Source organism: Primulina eburnea, chromosome 1 (assembly GCF_022965805.1).
Source record: "Primulina eburnea isolate SZY01 chromosome 1, ASM2296580v1, whole genome shotgun sequence".
NCBI classification, from domain to species: Eukaryota; Viridiplantae; Streptophyta; class Magnoliopsida; order Lamiales; family Gesneriaceae; genus Primulina; species Primulina eburnea.
The window spans coordinates 63,212,921-63,235,013 of NC_133101.1; the positions used below are offsets into that span (position 1 = coordinate 63,212,921).

General features: G+C 38.8%; 3 protein-coding genes and 1 pseudogene across 14 annotated transcripts; 1 reads left to right on the forward strand and 3 right to left on the reverse strand.

Annotated features, from left to right (window-relative positions):
* Positions 1–8,169: 8,169 nt before the first annotated feature.
* Positions 8,170–12,876, forward strand: LOC140839825 (uncharacterized). The gene is made up of 10 exons (XM_073206786.1): positions 8,170–8,425; positions 9,987–10,117; positions 10,260–10,404; positions 10,502–10,629; positions 11,073–11,144; positions 11,675–11,801; positions 11,893–12,017; positions 12,114–12,155; positions 12,257–12,469; positions 12,562–12,876. Exons 2-10 carry the CDS (start codon positions 10,010–10,012, stop codon positions 12,628–12,630), a joined length of 1,029 nt encoding a protein of 342 aa, XP_073062887.1. The 5' UTR covers positions 8,170–8,425; positions 9,987–10,009; the 3' UTR covers positions 12,631–12,876.
* Positions 12,877–13,600: 724 nt separating this feature from the next.
* LOC140839834 (small ribosomal subunit protein uS13c-like) lies at positions 13,601–15,147 on the reverse strand. The gene is made up of 3 exons (XM_073206796.1): positions 14,921–15,147; positions 14,590–14,814; positions 13,601–13,892 (listed from the first exon to the last, which is right to left on the reverse strand). Exons 1-3 carry the CDS (start codon positions 15,032–15,034, stop codon positions 13,731–13,733), a joined length of 501 nt encoding a protein of 166 aa, XP_073062897.1. The 5' UTR covers positions 15,035–15,147; the 3' UTR covers positions 13,601–13,730.
* A 1,503-nt stretch (positions 15,148–16,650) lies between these two features.
* On the reverse strand, positions 16,651–17,780 carry LOC140839905 (uncharacterized; annotated as a pseudogene).
* A 138-nt stretch (positions 17,781–17,918) lies between these two features.
* LOC140839841 (beta-1,3-galactosyltransferase 7-like) lies at positions 17,919–21,669 on the reverse strand. Of its 12 annotated transcripts, none has more exons than XM_073206826.1 (11): positions 21,542–21,669; positions 20,999–21,081; positions 20,667–20,757; positions 20,395–20,597; positions 20,253–20,316; positions 19,958–20,030; positions 19,752–19,872; positions 19,561–19,648; positions 19,355–19,479; positions 18,895–19,004; positions 17,919–18,799 (listed from the first exon to the last, which is right to left on the reverse strand). In XM_073206826.1, the coding sequence occupies exons 1-10, from the start codon at positions 21,610–21,612 to the stop codon at positions 18,943–18,945; spliced, it is 981 nt and encodes a 326-aa protein (XP_073062927.1). In that variant the 5' UTR covers positions 21,613–21,669; the 3' UTR covers positions 17,919–18,799; positions 18,895–18,942. The 12 variants fall into 12 exon arrangements, with proteins under 12 accessions (XP_073062927.1, XP_073062957.1, XP_073062951.1 ...); XM_073206856.1 differs by having other exon boundaries at positions 20,667–20,750; positions 20,982–21,081; positions 21,542–21,668; XM_073206850.1 differs by having other exon boundaries at positions 20,696–20,750; positions 21,542–21,666.
* Positions 21,670–22,093: the final 424 nt, after the last annotated feature.

The following is a 22,093-nucleotide window of genomic DNA, read 5'->3' on the forward strand; positions in this document are numbered from 1 at the left end:
TTCTTTTGCGTATGCGATGGTAAAGCGGTAGATTCCAATACTTAGTTTCTATCTGGACAGTCCGACTGTGTTTATATTCGAGTTTTGAATGAAAATATGAAAAGATTACTATTTGATCTCATGTAGTTCATACAAAAACTGGTTAAATTTTGATTACAAAAGTTCATACAACAATCATTTTTACTAATATTATGTTTTTGTTTTAGATATCAAAATTTTGATAGAGTAAAATGGCGCACACAAAAAAATGTAGCTCCTAGTCTCACCGTTTTCCTACAATTTAAAAATTGTACCTACTCAAAAACATGCATTTCAACTATACGTACCATCACATATTATTCCCGGTACATTATAAATGCATACAAAAATGTCAAATTTCACTTCATCAACACCAAAAATTCTAGTCCAAGATGCTCAAAGATTAAATTAAATGACTTGTGGCTTGGGGCAGAGTCTATTGCATTCAAACAAAAAAAAAATAGATTCATAATTCGGACTTGATTTTGCATCCGATTAGGGGCCAACCTATTAAATACAAAAATTCTAAAAATCTACAAATTATGTAATATACAATTTTTTATTTTAATAAAAAAATTATGATCTACAAATTAATTTTGATTTTGTGAATTGAATTCCATTCATATAAAAAAATATTACGTTTTCGATTTATTCTAAAAAATATGCGTCACAAAAGTATACTCTTTATTAATTTAATTGTTTTATTTATTTGCGTCATGATTGTATGCGCACGAACGTCGAAGATCAAACAAACATAGGGCACAAACATGGCCACCGCCACAGCCACAGCCACAGCCACCGCCACCACGACCATAACCCTAGACCCACTGTCGTCCTCAAATCATCAGGAACATCCTTCGGTTCTGGTGTTGAAATTGAAATGCCCTAAAAAGAAGGTGTCTTGGAAAGAGGGGACGGTTGACAACGAGTTTATGAACAAGAAAAGCTCTAAAAAATGCTGCATCTTCCATAAAGAAAAGCCTTTTGATGAGGATGATTCTGATTCTGAGGGCGAGTGCGATCATGATCATGGTGGAGATCAAGGTGATAGGAACAAACACGTACACGTTGGCAACGGGAATTGTTGCCACGAGCAAGGGGTTGTTAATTGATTTGTATTCCTTGTTGATTCGGAATCTGTAAGTGTATTTTGGATATGGTAATGTTCAAAATGTAAAGATTGCGATTGATTTGGATCTCTTTCAACCTGGAAAAAGGGTGTTTTTTAATGAAATATTACTTATTCTGAATTTCTTTATGTAGCTTGAATTTTTGTTGCTTATAAGCATGAATGTTCTACTCTAGTGTTTCTCGAAGGAGTATAAATAAATGAAGTGTTTTGAACTTGCGTGACTATTTTCTTTTTCTTGGAAATTTGTTGCACTTCATATTATTCTTTGCTGTGAATATTGGCTAGAGGTGATTCCATTTTGATGTTTGCCGACATGCTCACTTTAACCTTTTTCTGCAAGTCTACTGATTATATTATTGTTTGCTGAGTTAATTTCCTATTGCTAAACATTATTAAGGGAAACTAACACATTATCCGTGAATTATGTCTTCAAATGATGGTCATCTTTTTTCTTGAATACATTGGGGGTGGGGACTGGGGAAACATGGTCATTTTCTGAACTAAGAAAACTTGATAGTCTTATTTAATTGCAACTTTCTATAGGATGAACAACAGTGGAGAAAGTTTGCTCTAGTTCACATGGTGCTTCAGAGATTTAGCATCTGCACGACCTCGAAAAGCATCAAACTTGGAAGAAATCATTCGATAATTACTCGAACGATACACGGAGGTTTAGCACGAGTATTTGAAAGTTGTGCCTTGATTCAGCTATTTGAACACTGTGCCTATTTCCCTACTTAAGATGACAAACGCTAATATTAAAGTAACTATTTTTATCATGGTTTCTGCAGACCACTGTCAGGTGTTAGAATTTGAAGGGTTATCTTGATGTTATCCCATAGATGGGTGGTAGATCAAACAATTTCACGATTATTATACCTGTTTTGTCCAAGAGTCTTCTTGATTTATTATTACTTGTATCATAACTTCTTTGAAGATAATGTTGTATCTACATCCCCTGTAAATTTTGTGACTGTGCTTGTAGAATTTTCTTTGTTGACTCATGCATAGATGCTGGTTTATTTAGATTATGGATATTTTTTATGCATCTTTCCATATCTATGCTACTCTTTTGAGCTATTTTCATATTTTGCAAGTGTTTAACTGTTGATCCAAGATAGGTTCTTGATTTTTTACTGTGGGCTTGATATTTTTATCAGTGCTACATTTTGTTCGAGCTCCTAAAGGAGATGGAACAGCTTGTTTATATGTTATTCATAGGAATACGTAAATAGTTGCAACATGCACTTCTCTGTGCACTCCTCGTAGAAATTACTGGTTCGATGGACCAATTAATGGAGTTAAACTTTGTGAAAGACTTCATCAAAAAATCAATACTCAGTTTCTGATTAATATGGTCGCTCCTTGTGCACACACATTACATGATTTTCTTAATAGTTCAGAAAATTCTAATTGTTTATTGACAACTTCAACAAAATCAAGTTGCTTGGGTTTGTCTATTGCAGAACAGGACAGGAGACCATAATTTATCAGCATCTGTACGTATTATATGCTCTGGAAATCCAAAGCACATACATACTTCGATCTTGGAAGAAACAGAACACATCCTTTTTTTACCCAAAAATACACATGATTTCCAAATCATCGCAGCGTGACATTTTATGATATTTGTTCCATAATTTTAGACATAGTTTAGTACACATGATATGATAAGTATGAGATATATAATATAAAGATAAATCAAAGATAATTATGATGGTAAGATAATATATTGAATATTTGGTATGATTTTAACCAGAGTGATTAAATTTATATATTTGATTGTAATGACAAAATTAATCTTATCATAAAAATTTTATTTTCATTATTATCGAGATCGTGCACTTGCATATTTCAATTCTTAAATTATGATATATATGCGTGTGTGTATTCATTGTCATAAAACAATTATAAATAAAGTATTTATCAAATTATCTTATAAATTTTAAATTTTTAATTTGATATGTGCAATACGTTAGTTCATTTTTCACTTTTTTATATATTTGTTTTATTTATGTTTTAATATTTTTTATTGTTTCGTGATTTTATAATTTGATTATGAATTTTTTTTAAATAAATTATTGACGAAATTGTGAAATATCTCAAGTTTAATAAATAGTATAGATTAATTTTAATACTAACTATTTAGTTTTAAATTTTAATAAAAAAATATATTTTTAAAATTTAATAAATTATGTATGCCTTATCACAATATCAATAGCAAATTTTTTTCGAATGAATATCTAAAACTAATTTAAATCCCAATGTTTGAGAAATGAGGGCAATAATGTCATTTCCAGGATCTATTATTTATCATGGAGATATCCCTGTATATTAGAGGGATGTCTACTCCATGGTGGACCAACATTATCACGGGTCCATCCAATTTTTATGAGCCGTTAAAAAATGAACCAAACATGGGATGATGATAACTTATTAATCATTTAGTTATCAAGTATACCAAACTATGCATTATTGTATATGGTATCCATACACGAATATTATAAAAAGAGTTTTAAGGACACTATATGATATTTATATATAGCATGAGATGATTAATAAAATGTTATCCTTCGGGTATTCCAACGATAAACATTATCTTAATAAGCGGGGTTCATTCTTGGGGTAATAATCTGAGAGTATAAATGTATATGATGCGATCCGGGTGGAATGGGCGAGCCGGGTCGGGAGCTCCACCGGATCTGCTATCAATATAATGATGGGAATAAGAGCAATGAGATATATCTCCGTAATATGGCTTCAGCTGTAACCTGCACACAATGAAAGGAACTCGTGAATGGGCGCCGGAGGGGTGTCCGGCGTGACCACTCCGATGCTTAAGTCAGCAGGGTACTCAAGCAAGAAAACCAATGTAGCCAAGTGATGGCTGTGATATTGGTGTGAATGAATGAATGAATCCATGTAAATGTAAAGAGAAAACCTGGTATTTATAGTAGGAGAAGTAATAATGACCTCGTTCTCCGTGCTACCTAGCTACTAATTATAGTAGGACGGCTGAGCACACCCTATATTCTGACATGTCAACTCATCGGCACGGTGTCAGAGATGGGACAGTCGCCCACATCCTATTCTGCTAGTATACTCGAGTGCGGTGCTCATATCGAGGTGGCCGGGTAGAATGCCTCCCTGGAGATTTATACAAGAGATTTATACAAGAGATTAAGAGCCCGAGCCTATGATTGCCCGGAGAGTAGAGCATGGGCTTCCACCTGCCCGGCTCCAGAAGAATCCACCTGCAGACTTACTCGAATTTGGGAATCCATTTGATATTCCGGGTCATCCATGACCCGGGCTCTTACGGGGGTATCATCACACATCCCTTAAATAGTCGGGCTAGAGTCATACTCGCTGTCCCGATCAGTCATGCTTGGATTCCCAAAGAGATCATCAATCTTGTTCTATAAAAGCATCGGGGGCTTCATGTCTCCTAGAAATGAGAAGAAATGCCGGAGTATCGTGCCTCATGGACTTGAGATAAGATGCCGAGGCCTTTTGTCTCTCGGACTTACTGAATAACCAAGGTGCGGAGCCTTGGGCCGGGGAGCAGGTCCCAGGACTTGGAATGGTCGAGGTGCGGAGCCCCGAGCCAGGGTGTAGTGCCCTGGGCTTATCAATAACCAAGGTGCGGAGCCTTGGGCCGGGGAGCAGGTCCCGGGACTTGGAATGGTCGAGGTGCGGAGCCCCGAGCCAGGGTGTAGTGCCCTGGGCTTATCAATAACCAAGGTGCGGAGCCTTGGGCCGGGGAGCAGGTCCCGGGACTTGGAATGGTCGAGGTGCGGAGCCCCGAGCCAGGGTGTAGTGCCCTGGGCTTATCAATAACCAAGGTGCGGAGCCTTGGGCCGGGGAGCAGGTCCCGGGACTTGGAATGGTCGAGGTGCGGAGCCCCGAGCCAGGGTGTAGTGCCTTGGGCTTATCAATAACCAAGGTGCGGAGCCTTGGGCCGGGGAGCAGGTCCCGGGACTTGGAATGGTCGAGGTGCGGAGCCCCGAGCCAGGGTGTAGTGCCTTGGGCTTATCAATAACCAAGGTGCGGAGCCTTGGGCCGGGGAGCAGGTCCCGGGACTTGGAATGGTCGAGGTGCGGAGCCCCGAGCCAGGGTGTAGTGCCCTGGGCTTATCAATAACCAAGGTGCGGAGCCTTGGGCCGGGGAGCAGGTCCCGGGACTTGGAATGGTCGAGGTGCGGAGCCCCGAGCCAGGGTGTAGTGCCCTGGGCTTATCAATAACCAAGGTGCGGAGCCTTGGGCCGGGGAGCAGGTCCCGGGACTTGGAATGGTCGAGGTGCGGAGCCCCGAGCCAGGGTGTAGTGCCCTGGGCTTATCAATAACCAAGGTGCGGAGCCTTGGGCCGGGGAGCAGGTCCCGGGACTTGGAATGGTCGAGGTGCGGAGCCCCGAGCCAGGGTGTAGTGCCCTGGGCTTATCAATAACCAAGGTGCGGAGCCTTGGGCCGGGGAGCAGGTCCGGGACTTGGAATGGTCGAGGTGCGGAGCCCCGAGCCAGGGTGTAGTGCCCTGGGCTTATCAATAACCAAGGTGCGGAGCCTTGGGCCGGGGAGCAGGTCCCGGGACTTGGAATGGTCGAGGTGCGGAGCCCCGAGCCAGGGTGTAGTGCCCTATTGCTATTGGAAATGATATGGAAATTATCGGTCGAGCAGAGCGGCAGGCCCCATGAGCTCAGTGAATATGAGCTGTAGTTCTTTTTAATTTCATGCCAGTAGCTACAGCTGTGAGAAGCAGATTATCTTAAGTCCGGGAGATACGAGGCCCCGGCACATTCTCTTAAGTCCGGGAGATACGAGGCCCCGGCATATTCTCTTAAGTCTCGGAGGTACGAAGGCCAGGGCTCCGCACTCTGGTTATCTATTAAGCCCAGGGCACTACACCCTGGCTCGGGGCTCCGCACCTCGACCATTCCAAGTCCCGGGACCTGCTCCCCGGCCCAAGGCTCCGCACCTTGGTTATTGATAAGCCCAGGGCACTACACCCTGGCTCGGGGCTCCGCACCTCGACCATTCCAAGTCCCGGGACCTGCTCCCCGGCCCAAGGCTCCGCACCTTGGTTATTGATAAGCCCAGGGCACTACACCCTGGCTCGGGGCTCCGCACCTCGACCATTCCAAGTCCCGGGACCTGCTCCCCGGCCCAAGGCTCCGCACCTTGGTTATTGATAATCCCAGGGCACTACACCCTGGCTCGGGGCTCCGCACCTCGACCATTCCAAGTCCCGGGACCTGCTCCCCGGCCCAAGGCTCCGCACCTTGGTTATTGATAAGCCCAAGGCACTACACCCTGGCTCGGGGCTCCGCACCTCGACCATTCCAAGTCCCGGGACCTGCTCCCCGGCCCAAGGCTCCGCACCTTGGTTATTGATAAGCCCAGGGCACTACACCCTGGCTCGGGGCTCCGCACCTCGACCATTCCAAGTCCCGGGACCTGCTCCCCGGCCCAAGGCTCCGCACCTTGGTTATTGATAAGCCCAGGGCACTACACCCTGGCTCGGGGCTCCGCACCTCGACCATTCCAAGTCCCGGGACCTGCTCCCCGGCCCAAGGCTCCGCACCTTGGTTATTGATAAGCCCAGGGCACTACACCCTGGCTCGGGGCTCCGCACCTCGACCATTCCAAGTCCTGGGATCTGCTCCCCGGCCCAAGGCTCCGCACCTTGGTTATTCAGTAAGTCCGAGAGACAAAAGGCCTCGGCATCTTATCTCAAGTCCATGAGGCACGATACTCCGGCATTTCTTCTCATTTCTAGGAGACATGAAGCCCCCGATGCTTTTATAGAACAAGATTGATTATCTCTTTGGGAATCCAAGCATGACTGATCGGGACAGCGAGTATGACTCTAGCCCGACTATTTAAGGGATGTGTGATGATACCCCCGTAAGAGCCCGGGTCATGGATGACTCGGAATATCAAATGGATTCCCAAATTCGAGTAAGTCTGCAGGTGGATTCTTCTGGAGCCGGGCAGGTGGAAGCCCATGCTCTACTCTCCGGGCAGTCATAGGCTCGGGCTCTTGTATAAATCTCTTGTATAAATCTCCAGGGAGGCATTCTACCCGGCCACCTCGATATGAGCACCGCACTCGAGTATACTAGCAGAATAGGATGTGGGCGACTGTCCCATCTCTGACACCGTGCCGATGAGTTGACATGTCAGAATATAGGGTGTGCTCAGCCGTCCTACTATAATTAGTAGCTAGGTAGCACGGAGAACGAGGTCATTATTACTTCTCCTACTATAAATACCAGGTTTTCTCTTTACATTTACATGGATTCATTCATTCATTCACACCAATATCACAGCCATCACTTGGCTACATTGGTTTTCTTGCTTGAGTACCCTGCTGACTTAAGCATCGGAGTGGTCACGCCGGACACCCCTCCGGCGCCCATTCACGAGTTCCTTTCATTGTGTGCAGGTTACAGCTGAAGCCATATTACGGAGATATATCTCATTGCTCTTATTCCCATCATTATATTGATAGCAGATCCGGTGGAGCTCCCGACCCGGCTCGCCCATTCCACCCGGATCGCATCAGTATAATTAAATTTTTTGTATGAGATGGAAAGAACAATTGAATGATTGGACTTTAACAAGAAACTTTTGAATCCTAATATGTATTTCAGTATTGTGACGAGAAATTATGAGTTTTTCTTGAATAAATTTTCTTTTAACTCCATATTCAGCAACTCCGGGCATACGACTAACGGCCGAAACACGATTTCTATCATAGTCTTGAACCAGGAACAGGAACAGGAACAGGAACAACACATCTAAAGACTCGAGTCCTATTCCTATATCTAAATTCTGCTCAAATCAAGATTCAGTCTATGCTGACATGATTTTGTACAAGAACGTCAATTGATGTTCAGAATTCATTTAAATAAAAATATGGTGGAGTCCACAAGACATTAATTGATAACTGATATTTTTGTATAAAATCATTTCAGTATAACACGTCTGAGATAACATATACAGCGTGAATCACTACATTGAAAATCAATATTAAAAGATGGCTAATGTGAAACTTACACTGCAAAATATATAATATATCCACTGTTGAACCACGGTGAGAGTGCTGGCACCATTGGTCTCTGCTCTCGCACGTATCGTAATGCGGCCTCCCGTATCGATTCAGTGCTCGCTAAGCCTTTGGTTGATGAGAACAGAATCATCGGCCATATAAGGAGCGTCACATCATCGTAGAGTAATACCACCACCGGACAGCCACGCCTCAGTTCATCTTCTTCAGGTTCCGTGAAACCCTTTTGGGCCTTTTCCATTGTATCGTTCTCTTCCTTTTGCTTTGAGTTGTATTTGCGCTAGAAAATAATGGGTTACTTCGATTTTGTTTTGTGGAATATAAATCATCGATGCAAAACAAAAGCACGCTATGCCAATGGGTTTGTTTTCTGTGTGCCTCTTGTTAGAGAGGATTGGAAGAAAATCAAATAGTGGAAATTGGGGTCGTGATTTGGGAGTCGTGTTTCATGAAAAGTAATCACCTTTAAATAGAATGTTCCGTCTAAGATACCTCGTTTGGTTGTAATGAGTCTCATAGACCTGCCTTGTGTTGTTAGTAAAGGAAATGCAGTTTCTATCCTTCTTAGCTCTCAACTGTGGGAGCAAACTTGTGATACCAAGAACAATTAGAAGGATAAGAAATCTAAGCTGGCCAGGTTCTTTAGTATGATTTAGATTTGGCTGAATTATAGAAATACTGCTAAATACTTGAGGCATATGCTGATATGCATGATTTGTTTTTATTTACTTTTATCCAAAGCTAGTTGGACAAATTTAATTTATTTTTATTTCTTTTTTATTCAACGTTTAATTTAATTTTAGGAGGCATATTAATAGAGAATTGTCAAATATGATTATGGTTGAATCAACCAACTTCTATTATGCTAGTAATTTGTAGTTGTAGACTGTTATGGTTTTTGCGTTTGTCATAAATCAGGCTAGTAACTTGTAGTTTTCAAACGTATGCTAATCCGAAGGGCAACTTGTATTTTGTCATGCACAAAATAAGGTACTTCATATTTTAAAACCACCGCATCTCAGTGAACGACTAGTGTATATTATCATCCCCAATTATGCTTATGTATCAACTTCCAATCTCTACTTCTGCAATCAACCATGGAAGAGCGTTAATTCAATCATATAGAATTTCTTATTATTGACTGTTGAGCCTTTTGACATTCTACTGCATCTCTTTGAGGTTGCATCACACCAAGTCAGCTGTGTTTGTGGGACTTTATATTTGTGTTTGCTCCTTGCGAAATCATCATCCTCTAGTTTATTTTGATGCATATCGTCGATGTTGTCGGGTATATGAAAAAATGAACTTCGTCGTGGTTAAATGTGTATTCTGCTGTTAGTCTCTGGCAAAGGTATGGTAGTGGTCCCCTTTATCTAGAAACTCAAAATTCTAATGGAACTATTAATATGGTTCCTTGCAGGTGTTTTTGACTGAATAAGCACCAATGTTATGGCCCCGTTAAAAGATTAGTTAACCAAATTAAATATGTAAAGGCTCGTGATCGATTAACCTAAGGATCTAAACATTTAGATCAAGTTCAATTCTGTGCATCTTTTTTTAGTTTCTGCTACACATCGTAGGACTTTACGCTTTCTTGAAAACTACAGACTTTCTGTAGGTTCTTGACCACTAGATGTTCTAAATGAAACTATTTACAATGTGCTTTCCTTCTTATTTGGCTGGATACTGCATAGCCTTTCTGGACTCTAGAGATAAAGGTCATTACTGCACAGTTGGTTTTCTCTATAAGTTAATAGATGCTTTGCATCAGGTACACTGGAGGTCAAAGAACAGATGGGTGACAGTGGCAAGCCCATCACTCGTGTTATATTCTGTGGGCCAAATTTTCCTGCTTCTCATAATTATACAAAAGATTATCTGCAAGCCCATTCATTCATACAGGTGCTTAATGTTACTGTATATGCTTGCATTGTCGGTTCACGTCTTTATAGCTTAGTACATTCTTTAACAAAGATGTATCTTAAATTTGTGTCGGTATTGTACTTTGTGCATTCATTGGATGTTACTATATGCTTTGCTCTAGGTTGATGTAGTCCCCTTTGAAGATGTCCCAGATGTTATTGGAAACTATGATCTGTGTGTTGTCAAAGATTTGCGTCTAACTTCAGATATCATATCCCGAGCAAACCAAATGAAGCTTATCATGCAATTTGGAGTTGGCCTTGAAGGTCGAGTCATTCTTTATTAGAATTATGTCCTGCAGATCAAAAGATATTTGCAGCTATCCTTATACCTCAACACCTATGTTGTTACTTTTCTGTGAAGGGGTTGACATAAAGGCTGCTACAAACTGTGGAATAAAAGTTGCTAGAATTCCAAGCGATGCTACTGGAAATGCAACTTCATGTGCTGAAATGGCGATATATCTGATGTTGGGCCTCCTTCGTAAGCAAGTTGGTCTATTTCAATCTCAACATGCAGTTTTAGCTTCTATATCTATTGCCATTGGTATGTCTGTGAAATGTGTCGTGAAGCATGAGCGGTGAAAGATTGCATGGCCTGTTTTTATTTCATTGGCCAACTTATGTTACATGTATGATAACATGCTAGAGAAAGTATATGTAATCAGATGTCACAAAACAAAAATATTTGTTGGGCGAATTGTAATTAGGATTGTTTTGGTTCTCATGGACCAGGGTAGCCTTGACCTACTATTTTGGTTTTTTTTTTCCCATATACTTTCAATTTGTTTACTTATAAATTTCTGTCTGTTCTCAATAATAGACTTCGCCAGAAGAAATACATCAATTTCCATATGAATTATCTAGAAATTTATTTACGGTTTTCTCCATTTATGAACTGAGTTAATTTTGCAATTTTGTTTCCATTGATATAGTACTACATGCGCATAGCTGTGAGGCAGAAACAGCTAGGAAATCCAATTGGTGACACATTGATTGGGAAAACGGTGAATTTCCTCTTTCACAGTTTCCTTCGACACTTCTTACAATAAGTGTGTTATTTGATATAATACAAAGTCGAAAACTTGCATTATTCCGCTCTCATGCATCCGATCAGTCTTTCATCGTATGTCAATTAATGATGGAACCATATTCTTAATTTGTTTGTGCATTTGCTTTCTGCTGTTCTATTTGAATCCAAATGAGAAACCTCTGAGATCACTAGATATTATGTTTGTTAAAACTCTATCAAATAGTATTTCTCTATAAAGTTACTTTTAAATGCCTGATTATTTGCTGTCAGCATGTGTAGCTAAATTTAAATCTTTAACTCGACAGCAAGGTATATCTAGTTTTATAGCGTGAAGGGATTGATACACATTTGAATTGTCCATTGGTAAATTATTTGGAACTTGGAAGATATTTACAGCTGATGAAAAGTGACGCAGGAATGTAATTTTCATTTGTCACTTGGTTTGAATCAATGCAAATCAGATTAATTCGTTCAATGCATTATCTTTGCTCCTTATTCATGTAGGTATTTCTCATGGGATTTGGAAATATAGGCACCCACTTAGCCAAGCGTTTAAGGCCCTTTGGTGTGAAAATACTTGCTACCAAAAGGACTTGGCCTTCACCTTCATGGAACTCGGGCAAATCTGTTGGTATAAAACTTTACTATGTTAACCATATAACTTGCTGATTGTAGAATAAATTTAGCATTTAGCATATAGTTAATTAACTATATGTATCCAGCATCATTCAATGGATATGGTACCGATGATGACCTAGTAGACGAGAAGGGTGGCCATGGGGATGTTCTGAAATTTGCAAGCCAGGCGGACATAGTAGTCTGTTGCTTATCATTGAACAGCGAAACGGCAAGGAATTCCCATATGCTTTACTCACTATTTTCCTCATTTAATTAATTATGTGTTGTTTGGGGCGAATAGTTTGTTTATAAGTGCTTCTTTCAGGTTGGCATTGTGGACAAAGTTTTCATATCTTCCATGAAAAAGGTTTGATCCGACTACTACTTTATGGATGCTGGTTTTTGCAAAGTCGTCGCAAATTGTATTGGAATTACAAGTCAACAGGAGATGATCCGTTTCTGTTTCAGGGTGCTCTCCTCATAAACATAGCACGAGGTCGCCTCTTGGACTACGATGCTGTACTTTATCATCTCAAAACCGGTCATTTAGGAGGCTTAGGGATAGATGTTGCATGGACCGAGCCATTTGATCCCGATGATGACGTTTTGAGGTTTCCGAATGTCGTTATAACACCTCATGTTGCTGGAGTTACTGAATATTCCTATAGATCCATGGCGAAGGTTATAATTTATGATGTTTCCTATTTTGTCACCGTATTAGTTTTCAAACTCTGACATGTGATATCGTAATTCATTGTGGTTGAATCATGCAGGTCGTTGGAGATGTGGCCCTTCAACTCCATGCAGGAACATCTTTAACGGGCATAGAAATTGTCAATTGATCAGCTTTAGACAATCTGATAGCAGCACAGAAGTCTAGGTTAATTCTTGTTCAGACAAAATAATCTTTTTAGTTCCTCAAGAATGTGGTCTTATATTTGATTATATGTACGCTGATGAGCGTGTACGATACTTTTTAGAACCTAAATTCATGGAATTCTCTTCTGGCATAGCAAATTCCAGGGTGTTACTATACCTGCTGAGGCAGTGGTATTTTCATTATATTTGTTTCTTTAAGATAGTTTTCACATATAATCTGTCTTTATCCATGAATTTCTTACATGTGACCAATTTCGTCCAACCAATTAATAATAAAGTTTATAGATTTCAAATTTCTTTATCCATGCATTTCATCCGATGATGGATGTAACCACAGATTGACATCATCAGATACGAGAAGGATATGACTAATTATGTTGAATTCGACCAACTCTAAGGCATTCCTCTCACTCTGGATAAAATAACCAGTGTTGCCCTAAAAATGTTGGTTACACGACCACTGTTGTCATGAAATTTTTTTTATAGCAATCAAGCCTAAACCCCATTGTTTGTTTGAGCCATTGACGACTATTATATCTGTGGTGAACATTTTCGATGAATCGATGAACCTGCATTTAGACAATTTAAATACTAGTTTGGAATAACATATTCTCTAAGGTATGATGATTTATTCTCCTTTTCCAGATTCAGAGTATTTTTGCCATAAGTATAAAAACTCAATCTTAAATGTAGGAATTGTGAATTTTAGAAAATGAAATTCATGACATAGTTACAAATGTTTATTGCAGACAATGGAATATTGGCCATATAGTAGAGATTTTAGAGGCATAATTTTCTCCGTACATATATCCAAGGTCTGGAAAATAATATTGCCTCCATCTCAGTATATATATATATCCAAGCTACCTTTGCATCTTTAATATGACAATATAAGAGAGAAGGGATTGGATCGAAGAAGGCTGAATACGAGGATAAAGGGGCAAAATCTTTGGATAAATTGATTGCTACCTCAGTACACAAACAAATAACGGAAAACGTAAATTCTTGAAGAGAATTCTTAACAATGTCGCACTAACATAGCTCATCTTTGCATATTTTTTCTTTACTTCTTCTTCTTCCCAGGGATGGCAACCCTTTTGCCCTTCAAGGTACGGCAGTTATTTTTAGTCCTCTGTCCTCTGCAAGGCAGTCCCTGACTGTGTCGAACACCCCTATAGCATTGTATCTCTTTCAACCTTCTGATTGCAAGTGCATTGAATCTCCTCTAAACATAATATAGAGAAATGTCACCATTCAATTAAGAGAGTATTTACATAGATAAGCTTTTAAGTTAAAAAGAACTTGTTTTTTTCCTCCTAGGAAGAAAAAACTGTGTTTGAGGAAAAACTCATTCAAGAAGGTGCTTTAAAATATATTTTTCCGCTAGAAAATGTGGTTTCTGGGCTTATGCCTGAGCTTTTTCTTCACAAACATATAAACTGCTTCTACATTGTATAAAAAGCACTTAAGAAAGCCGAGTTTATTAAAAAGCTTCTTTATTTCGTGCCTAAAGTATCCAAAGTGCAGATAGACTTGTGATGTTAGACAAAGATGCACAAGATCAAGCTTGCCGAACATGCGGCATGACCAAGCAATCATAATACACCCAATGAATAGAGAGGAATAAGCAGAACATGAATCTGGGTTTTTGAAGTAGAGCGCCCAACTTTCACCTCAATCCCATTTGGATTAAGCAAATAACTCGAGCATTACCAAGAAAACTCACCTTACATTCACCAGACAACCCACAAACTCAGTTCAAACTTTCAAGTTCATTTCACACTACGTCTTATGTTCCACCCCTAACCGGATGCTTCCCACTGTATTCTAATTAGTTTGTGACTCATGAGATATAACATTCTCTTCAAAGTTCAAATACATAAACAAAATCAACATCCATGGAGTTAGAGAGTAAGACTTACAAGGTCCCCTTCGATCATGTACTTCGAGACTTCCTCACGGAGAGTGGTGAGCTCTTCCTCCGAAAAATCTTTCGTTACCTTATTTTCAAAATTGAGATCGACCAATATTTGCTTGGCAAGGGTACGCCCAATCCCATGAATATACTGCAGCGAGTATTCAACTCTCTTGTTGTTGGGTATCTCCACCCCACCCACACGCGCACATTTTATGCTCAGCCCACCAATCTAAGCACCAAAAACAACCAAACCATAGAAATCCAACGACTCAAATCAATTAAAAAAAAACCCATACCCAGGTAAACCTAAGACCACACAAAAATCGAAACTTTACCTTGGGAAGGGAGGTGGACAGAGGAAAAGAGAGTGAAGTTTTGGAGGAGGTGGAAAAGGGGTTGGAAATTATAGATAGTGATGGGAGAACAGGTGTTGCTAGCGATTGCGCCATTGTTTTGCAGGACAGAAATGAACATGAAACGAAGGTGGTGATCTCGTTGGTTGTTCCTTATCCTTCTGGATAGGGGACATACCCACCCGGTTTCTACCGGGTGGGTCATGCCCGTTTACCATTTGAACCGAAACTGATCCATATTTTCACAGATCCGGGACCAACTGAACCTACCAAAAATAAAATTTGGTTATTTGATGCTGAAAGAATTCAAGTGACTCATTTTTATTTTCTTTTATTTTTTAGATATTACATTTAGAGTACAAAAATTAGTTTAAAGTTGTTATTTTATATGTTTGGTCTGTCTAGTCTGACTTGTTGTAGATTAAGACATTCTTAATCTACAACAAATCAATGATATCAATAAAAAAAAAAATGATTCCCACAAATAGGTACATATTAAGCAAACCACCCATACAAAGTCATCAACCAATACAAATCTAGCTGGCTAAACTATTACGTTCTGATGTCACCCCCGCTATACAATTGACACAGAAACAGTTACCAATAAAAACCATCGCACTAAATTTGGGTGGAGGCTGCACAACACACTGGTATACAAAGATGTGTGACATTGATTTTCTTGATAGAAAATAATGGTTCTGGGATGTTCTGTTCTATTGGTGACTCCAGGGTTAGTCAGAGCCAACTTGATTTTTACTTGTTTTTCATATAATATCGTTTTCAGTAAATATAAGAGTAAATCTCAAGTGGGTAAGCTGTAAAAACTTGAAAACGATGCTCCTCCTTCCTTTGCATTAGATTTATTACAGAAAGCAACTAATTTGTCAAATGAACTGATATATCTCTGCAAAATATGATGTGCAGTTTAACCACTAAACAAGACAACACAAGACCTTAGTGCATTTCAAACTAATATGAAGATCCCGTTCATCTTGTGTGGAGTACAGTTGTTTAATGATACAATAATGTGTCCCAAAGTAGCCCCAGTGCAGACAGACAGTCAACCTACTCGATTTCTGTTGGTCACATTTTGATTCATTCATTTTGAGCCAAATACATGCATTTCACTTGCTTCGACAAGACATTTACTAAATGACAAATAATCTTTCATTTCTGCTGCTCATTCATGGAAATTTGGCAAGCTAACTTATTTCAATCAGGGCAACCAACTACTTCAAGGAAAATTATAATACACAAGGTCGTCTATTGATCAAAATTAATAATTGAGTTCATAACTTCAGATATCCAAGCGATAAATTTTGGTCCCAATAAATTATTTTTCATAAATCAATATCTATATGTCTGACCCAACTACTCTATTTTTTTAAAAAAAACTTTATACTTGAATTAATAAATTTACTTATTTAATTGTGTTTCATACTTTCCTAGTTTTTATCTTATTTTTTTGTACTTTAAATATTATAAAATAAATATAAATTTATAGAGGGTTAACCCATACCCATTTGGATCCATCTTTTATGAGGTCAGTCAAAGTAAAATTTATTTAATGTCTGAGCCAACTACTCTATTTACAGCTCCAGTTTGTATTGTTTTGCAAGTATTGTTATTTAATGAGAAATTAACACAGACATATATATTCTATATTACAATATAAGGTTAAAAGAATTTATGATAATTAATTTTAATCTTGTAATAAAAGAATGGAATTTTTAAATATATCAAAATAACCTTCTTAATAATTTTATTAAAATCTAAGAAAATGAAATTAAAAAAAAAATCAAATGCAAAAACAGATTAAAGAACGAAGAGAAAATCTGCAACTCTGATGAGTTCATTGACAAGTTTGAACTCGTCACTATTTTCGAATACCTTCTCCGCCTTCTGATTCTTGAATCCTTCATGATTATCATACAGTTGTAGGTGGGAGAAATTTGTTTTTCGATAAATTAATTTGATCGATCTGCAAGCTTTGGAGCGCTACCCCATTAAATCTTCGCTTCCAAATATTCACCTCATCGACGCCACCACCCGATGGCGTCGCCCTCTTCATCACCGGAAGCGGCGGATCCATTTCACCGACATCAACTACAGCCTCAACACTATCTGGATCACCGAAATCATCATGATTGTATTTCTTCAGACGGGTCATTCTCAGATTACTCACGCTGATCATTTCCCTGCTGGTTCTGCAACTCTTGCTACCACTTCTTCTGCTGCCGGAATAAACGTTGGCATTGTTGGTGTTGGTCGGCGGCACAAGGTTTCTGCTGGAGAAAATTGTGATCAGCTTCGTGTAACTGTGAGAATGCTGATTAATATTGTTAGTTCTGGTTGCGGCGGAGGAAGCCAGTGACTCTGTTCTTTCGTCTGACTTGACCCATGCAACTGACTTTGGGGGATGAAGGGTCATCCGCTCGATCTTCTGTGTGGCTAAATCTTACGTCTTTAATCGATAAGCGGCAAAACATCGGGAGAACGAAGCTATTCCGGCGGCCGTGGCGACTCTGTTCTTGTCCTCTGCCCATCTCTGTGTGATTATGGTGCCAGTGTTTTGCATGTGGCCACTCCCGAGAAAAAAAACATGTAGAATAGCAATCAAACGAAATGGTGGGGAAGAAATTTCTGTAGTGATGAACTCTCCAAGTTAAATCAGTAATCTGACCATTGTAAATGGCAAAATCAATATTTATCTTTGAAAATTATTTTCATTCTTCTCAATGGTGAAAATGAGTTGGATAAATAATGAAATTATCGAAGAAACTCCACCAATATCCGTACAAACATTAAATGGTAGCCAATGAGAAAGGAGATGTAGGCAGGAAGACATTTCTATTTTTCTCTAGATAGACAGTGTCAGTGTGTCGCACATGACAAACATTAATTAAAATTAAAAAATAATTGGATCGTTTCAATGTAGTACGCTCACTCACAGCTTGTGTTTTATATTTTTATGATTATGATTATGATTGGGACCATATTCTGTTCTTGCCATTATTGAGAGAGAACGAGACACCAATTATCCATAATTCCATTGGCCTCCATCAAATACATTTTCTACTTGATTGATTTTATGTATATGGAATTCAAACGCCTAACTTAAAAATGCTGACATGACATTGGACGACATTTAAGGATCTGGCCAGCATCTTCCGACTATGATCTCGTTCATTCGCATCATCCCAGTTATAAATACGTCCAAGTTTAAATTCGTCAACCATAGACTAATATAGAGCTGCTCGATAAGATGAAACTGAGGGAAAAGCTCCATACAGTTAGTTGACTTCGTGTAATTAACCAGAGATTTTTACCCATTGCAGAAACAAAATACATAAAATACCTGGAGCAAGGCGCAGCACATTCTGTAAATCAAGAATTATATCCACAACTGAATTTCTTTTTAACTGAGTATCTAAAGAATACATGCAAGTACATCCAGTCGTCCCATGCTGCCCAAACGAATCAGCAAACAAAAAATACAATCTTCTCCACTTTTAACACTGGTTTAAGAATCGTTCAGAAACACTAAGAGCTCCCATATGCACCAAATCTCTCTCTCTAAATTAGAAGACGAACCTTAAAAGTATCCATACGCTGAATTCCTCCTCACGTGGCTTCACATTAACAATTCTCTTACATCAGTCTAGAGGCCTGAAATGGCGGGTTGCCAAGATGTTTTGGAATCGAAGGATATCTATAACAAAGCATTCCAAAGTGCATCGTCCCCTTCGCCACAATGTTCATGTACAAACTTGATGTTCTCTACAGATTTGCAGATTCCACTACAGCTCCAGTCGAACGAGGCAATGCATACGTTACCTGCTTGTGCCTTCCATTCACAATCTATGAATTCAAAATGAAATTTAGTTGAATAACTCTGAATAAATGATGTGTTAGGAGTAACATTATGTAGTCATGAAACTTTGGAGGAACCATACCTGGTGGAGTACCACAGCACATATTACGGTCATCAATGTGCTCAACTTCTAGACCAATAAACCAAGATCCGAGTGACACATCCTCATTGGCATACTTATGCAAAATGGGCCTAAAAATTAAAAACCGAACCTTTAATATTTAGCAGACGCGTGATATTATGAATAGCAAGTAATTTTTTAAACCTGCGTCAAATATCTAAGGGTATGTTTGGGGAAAAAAAACCAAGAAATTATTGTAGCTTAATGACGGACAAGCATTTTGATGGAATTTGATGAAAAAACAGGGACGTTTTCTCCGTGTAGTAGATGCATTACTGCGTAAGTTTCTCCAATCCCATGTCACAGGATCATTAATCAACATTTTGCTGATTTTACCATTTACAATCTTCAAACAAATATAATTCAGACAGAATTGAGAAAAAACAATCAATTCTAGTTTATAAAAAAACACAATCCTTACTGATTGATTGAAATGTATGTAGCCAAGTCCTTGGAAATTGCATATATCTGTCCAGTTGCATGCCGAAAATATTTATTCCCTTCTTCTCCAAATTTCCAGTACTCCGGTTCATGGTACTTACATTCCTGGAAAACACAATTATTATAAAAAAAACTATCCTTGAAAAAACACAAAACAGAACGATCCAGTGAAACTTCGAACCCTACTTTCGAGCAAGAACGGGTCCAGATTTCATACAGCCCATGTAAACTCTCGGTTTAGATCGATGACGGGCAAGATTTGCAGCCAGTGTACCTTTATTAGCAAAACACTTGGAAATAAAAAACACTTGGTAAATAAAAAATTGAAGGAAAAAGCCTTCAAAAGTGAAGGAATAGAAATGGTTGGAATCCCGCACCCAAATTGACATGGACATCATCATCAACCTTGACATAAAAATCAGCATCCCACGTTGAAACTGCAGTGGCAAAGAAAGTTTTTGTTTTTGCAGACAATTCATGATATCCCTCGACATGCTCCTGTCATATTACATGGTCAAGATTCAATACTTCTAGCTTAGGAATATTTAAGAGGGACAAATGTAGTGCAGCATTGTTATTTTACCAGCCTAAGAAAGTCCTTATGCTGAGCTTCTTCCAAGTCAAGAGCCCTATCTAATATGCTGTTAGACGTCGCACTGCATCAAATGTGGAAAAGACATAAATGGAGCATATTCAAAATTATAAAACTTAGTATAAACGTTGCATACAATTTCATGAAATTTGCCAAAAATGTACATCTTTGTTCAAGTATTTCAAATATACAATGTCGTGATGGTACGTAGATGTATGAGGAAGCTAAAGAACCTGAAAATGAATGAAAAGAATGTAATCTCAATGATTATACGCGACCAAGATACCTGTGACCAATCATAAATCGCACAACAATCCCCTTCTCTTGCTCCAACTTTCGAAGTTGTTCCCCTGATTGAAACGTAAACACTGTCACCCACGTTTCCATAAAAAAAAATTACATGGGTCGATAAGAGAACTCAGGTTCACCTTGAGGCATCCAGGTCTCTCGGACCGAATCACGCCTCTTCCTACTACTGAAAGCAGTATTGATACCAATCACCATAAATGCTTTCTTCCTAAGTGGCTCTTTATCAGAACTTATAGGTAATTTGTCTATTTTTCCCTTATTCTGAGCACTTCGAGAGGCGGACAACTCCATTTGAAGCATCGAAATCGACTTATCCAATGACCTGAAAAGGTGAATATGTGATTTCATCTTCATATAAAATTTAAAACTTATAATTAATGGGCGCACACACATTATTAGAAAACGACAATAGAAACGCACTGGATAGCTTTGTGGGTTCTGTACACCTCGTTCATTACATCCTTGTCTTGATCTTCTGTTTTCTAAAACAAAGACAATAAACACGATACAACAATCAACCCAAACCAAACCAAGAGCAACAAAAACAATAAAATTTGAATCCAATCTTGAAATATTGTCTTCTTTTTTATCCATAAAAATCTCAAAGACAAAAACACTCTGAAAAAAGGTATAAAAAAGGATCTTAAACCCAAATTGGTCCACATGAGAGAAAAAAATGCCAGGCTCAATCAAAACATCAAAATACCTTCTTTTTGGTAGTACCTTCTTCAGAGACGACCTGCAACTCCTGGTCACGCCGGTGCTGAGTAATAAGCTGATTATTGGATTGCAGAGGTACCCAGAATCTGCAAAACCCAAATCGATAACATAATCACCACAAATCAAAATCCCCAAAAGTGAAAAAAATAAAAATAAATAAAAATACAGAACTCAAAATCTTGAACTAGACATACTTGTTTGTGAAAAACATCCCAAAGAAGAAGAAACAAATGGAAAAAATTGGAATCCATTCCGCAGAAACCTTCCCGGTGCTCTTACCCTTCATTCATTCTATTCCCTTCATTTCTCCACAACAATCCAGAGTTGAAAAAATAATAAAGGAACGTCGAAATATACAGACAAAACCCCAAGATCCCCCGCTACAAGTAGGTAATGAATCGCGCGTAACAATAGGTAAAAAGCGTGAATCAAACGTGATTTGAGCGCCGGCGGCGCGACGGAGCGGGGTTTTGGAGAATGTCGTGGTCAACTAATTGGAACAAAATCTAGAAAAACAACTCCATATTTGAAGACGCGGAGAGGTACTTGGGAACTCTAGCATCATACGAAGCGAGTTCAGAATGTCTTGTCTTGTTAATTACCAATATATAAAACATCCGACTGACAAATTTTGCTGAAAACCCATATATTGGAAGAGGAAAATAAATATTTGTAAATAGAAATGTGATTTGAAAGGGCGGAGATATACTTTATTTTAGATATGACTAGATTTCTATAAATTTTGTAAAAACATATATTGAATACTTATTTTCTTTTAGATAAAAATTTATGTGAGACGGTCTCATGGTCGTATTTGTGACATGGATATCTTATTTTGGTCATCCATAAAAAAAATTATTTTTTTATTATGAATATCGATAGACTCATTTCACAGATAAAGATTCGTGAGACCGTCTAGACCTACTCTTTCTTTTAAAATTCACATGACTCTTTACAAGTCATTAATTCTTCCATGATATTGATATTTCAGGCCATCTGCTTGGCGTCCAGAAGTGCAAGTTGGGAATTTTCAACAGGAGAAGTGTGAGCTACACATCAGTACTTTTGATCTGCCCGATTAGGATTTCTTTTGAGCAT

Excerpts from the sequence above, each read along its gene's own strand:
- LOC140839825 (XM_073206786.1), top strand. The coding sequence starts at position 10,010 with ATGGGTGACAGTGGCAAGCCCATCACTCGTGTTATATTCTGTGGGCCA. Across the intron at positions 11,802-11,892 it reads GAACTCGGGCAAATCTGTTG|CATCATTCAATGGATATGGT; the intron begins GTATAAAACTTT and ends ATATGTATCCAG. Across the intron at positions 12,018-12,113 it reads TATCATTGAACAGCGAAACG|GTTGGCATTGTGGACAAAGT; the intron begins GCAAGGAATTCC and ends TGCTTCTTTCAG.
- LOC140839834 (XM_073206796.1), bottom strand. The coding sequence starts at position 15,034 with ATGGCGCAATCGCTAGCAACACCTGTTCTCCCATCACTATCTATAATT. Across the intron at positions 14,815-14,920 it reads TGTCCACCTCCCTTCCCAAG|ATTGGTGGGCTGAGCATAAA; the intron begins GTAAAGTTTCGA and ends TTTGGTGCTTAG. Across the intron at positions 13,893-14,589 it reads ACATGATCGAAGGGGACCTT|AGGAGATTCAATGCACTTGC; the intron begins GTAAGTCTTACT and ends TATTATGTTTAG.
- LOC140839841 (XM_073206809.1), bottom strand. The coding sequence starts at position 21,281 with ATGAAGGGTAAGAGCACCGGGAAGGTTTCTGCGGAATGGATTCCAATT. Across the intron at positions 21,082-21,189 it reads GGGATGTTTTTCACAAACAA|ATTCTGGGTACCTCTGCAAT; the intron begins GTATGTCTAGTT and ends TGGGTTTTGCAG. Across the intron at positions 19,649-19,751 it reads TGATGTCCATGTCAATTTGG|GTACACTGGCTGCAAATCTT; the intron begins GTGCGGGATTCC and ends TTGCTAATAAAG.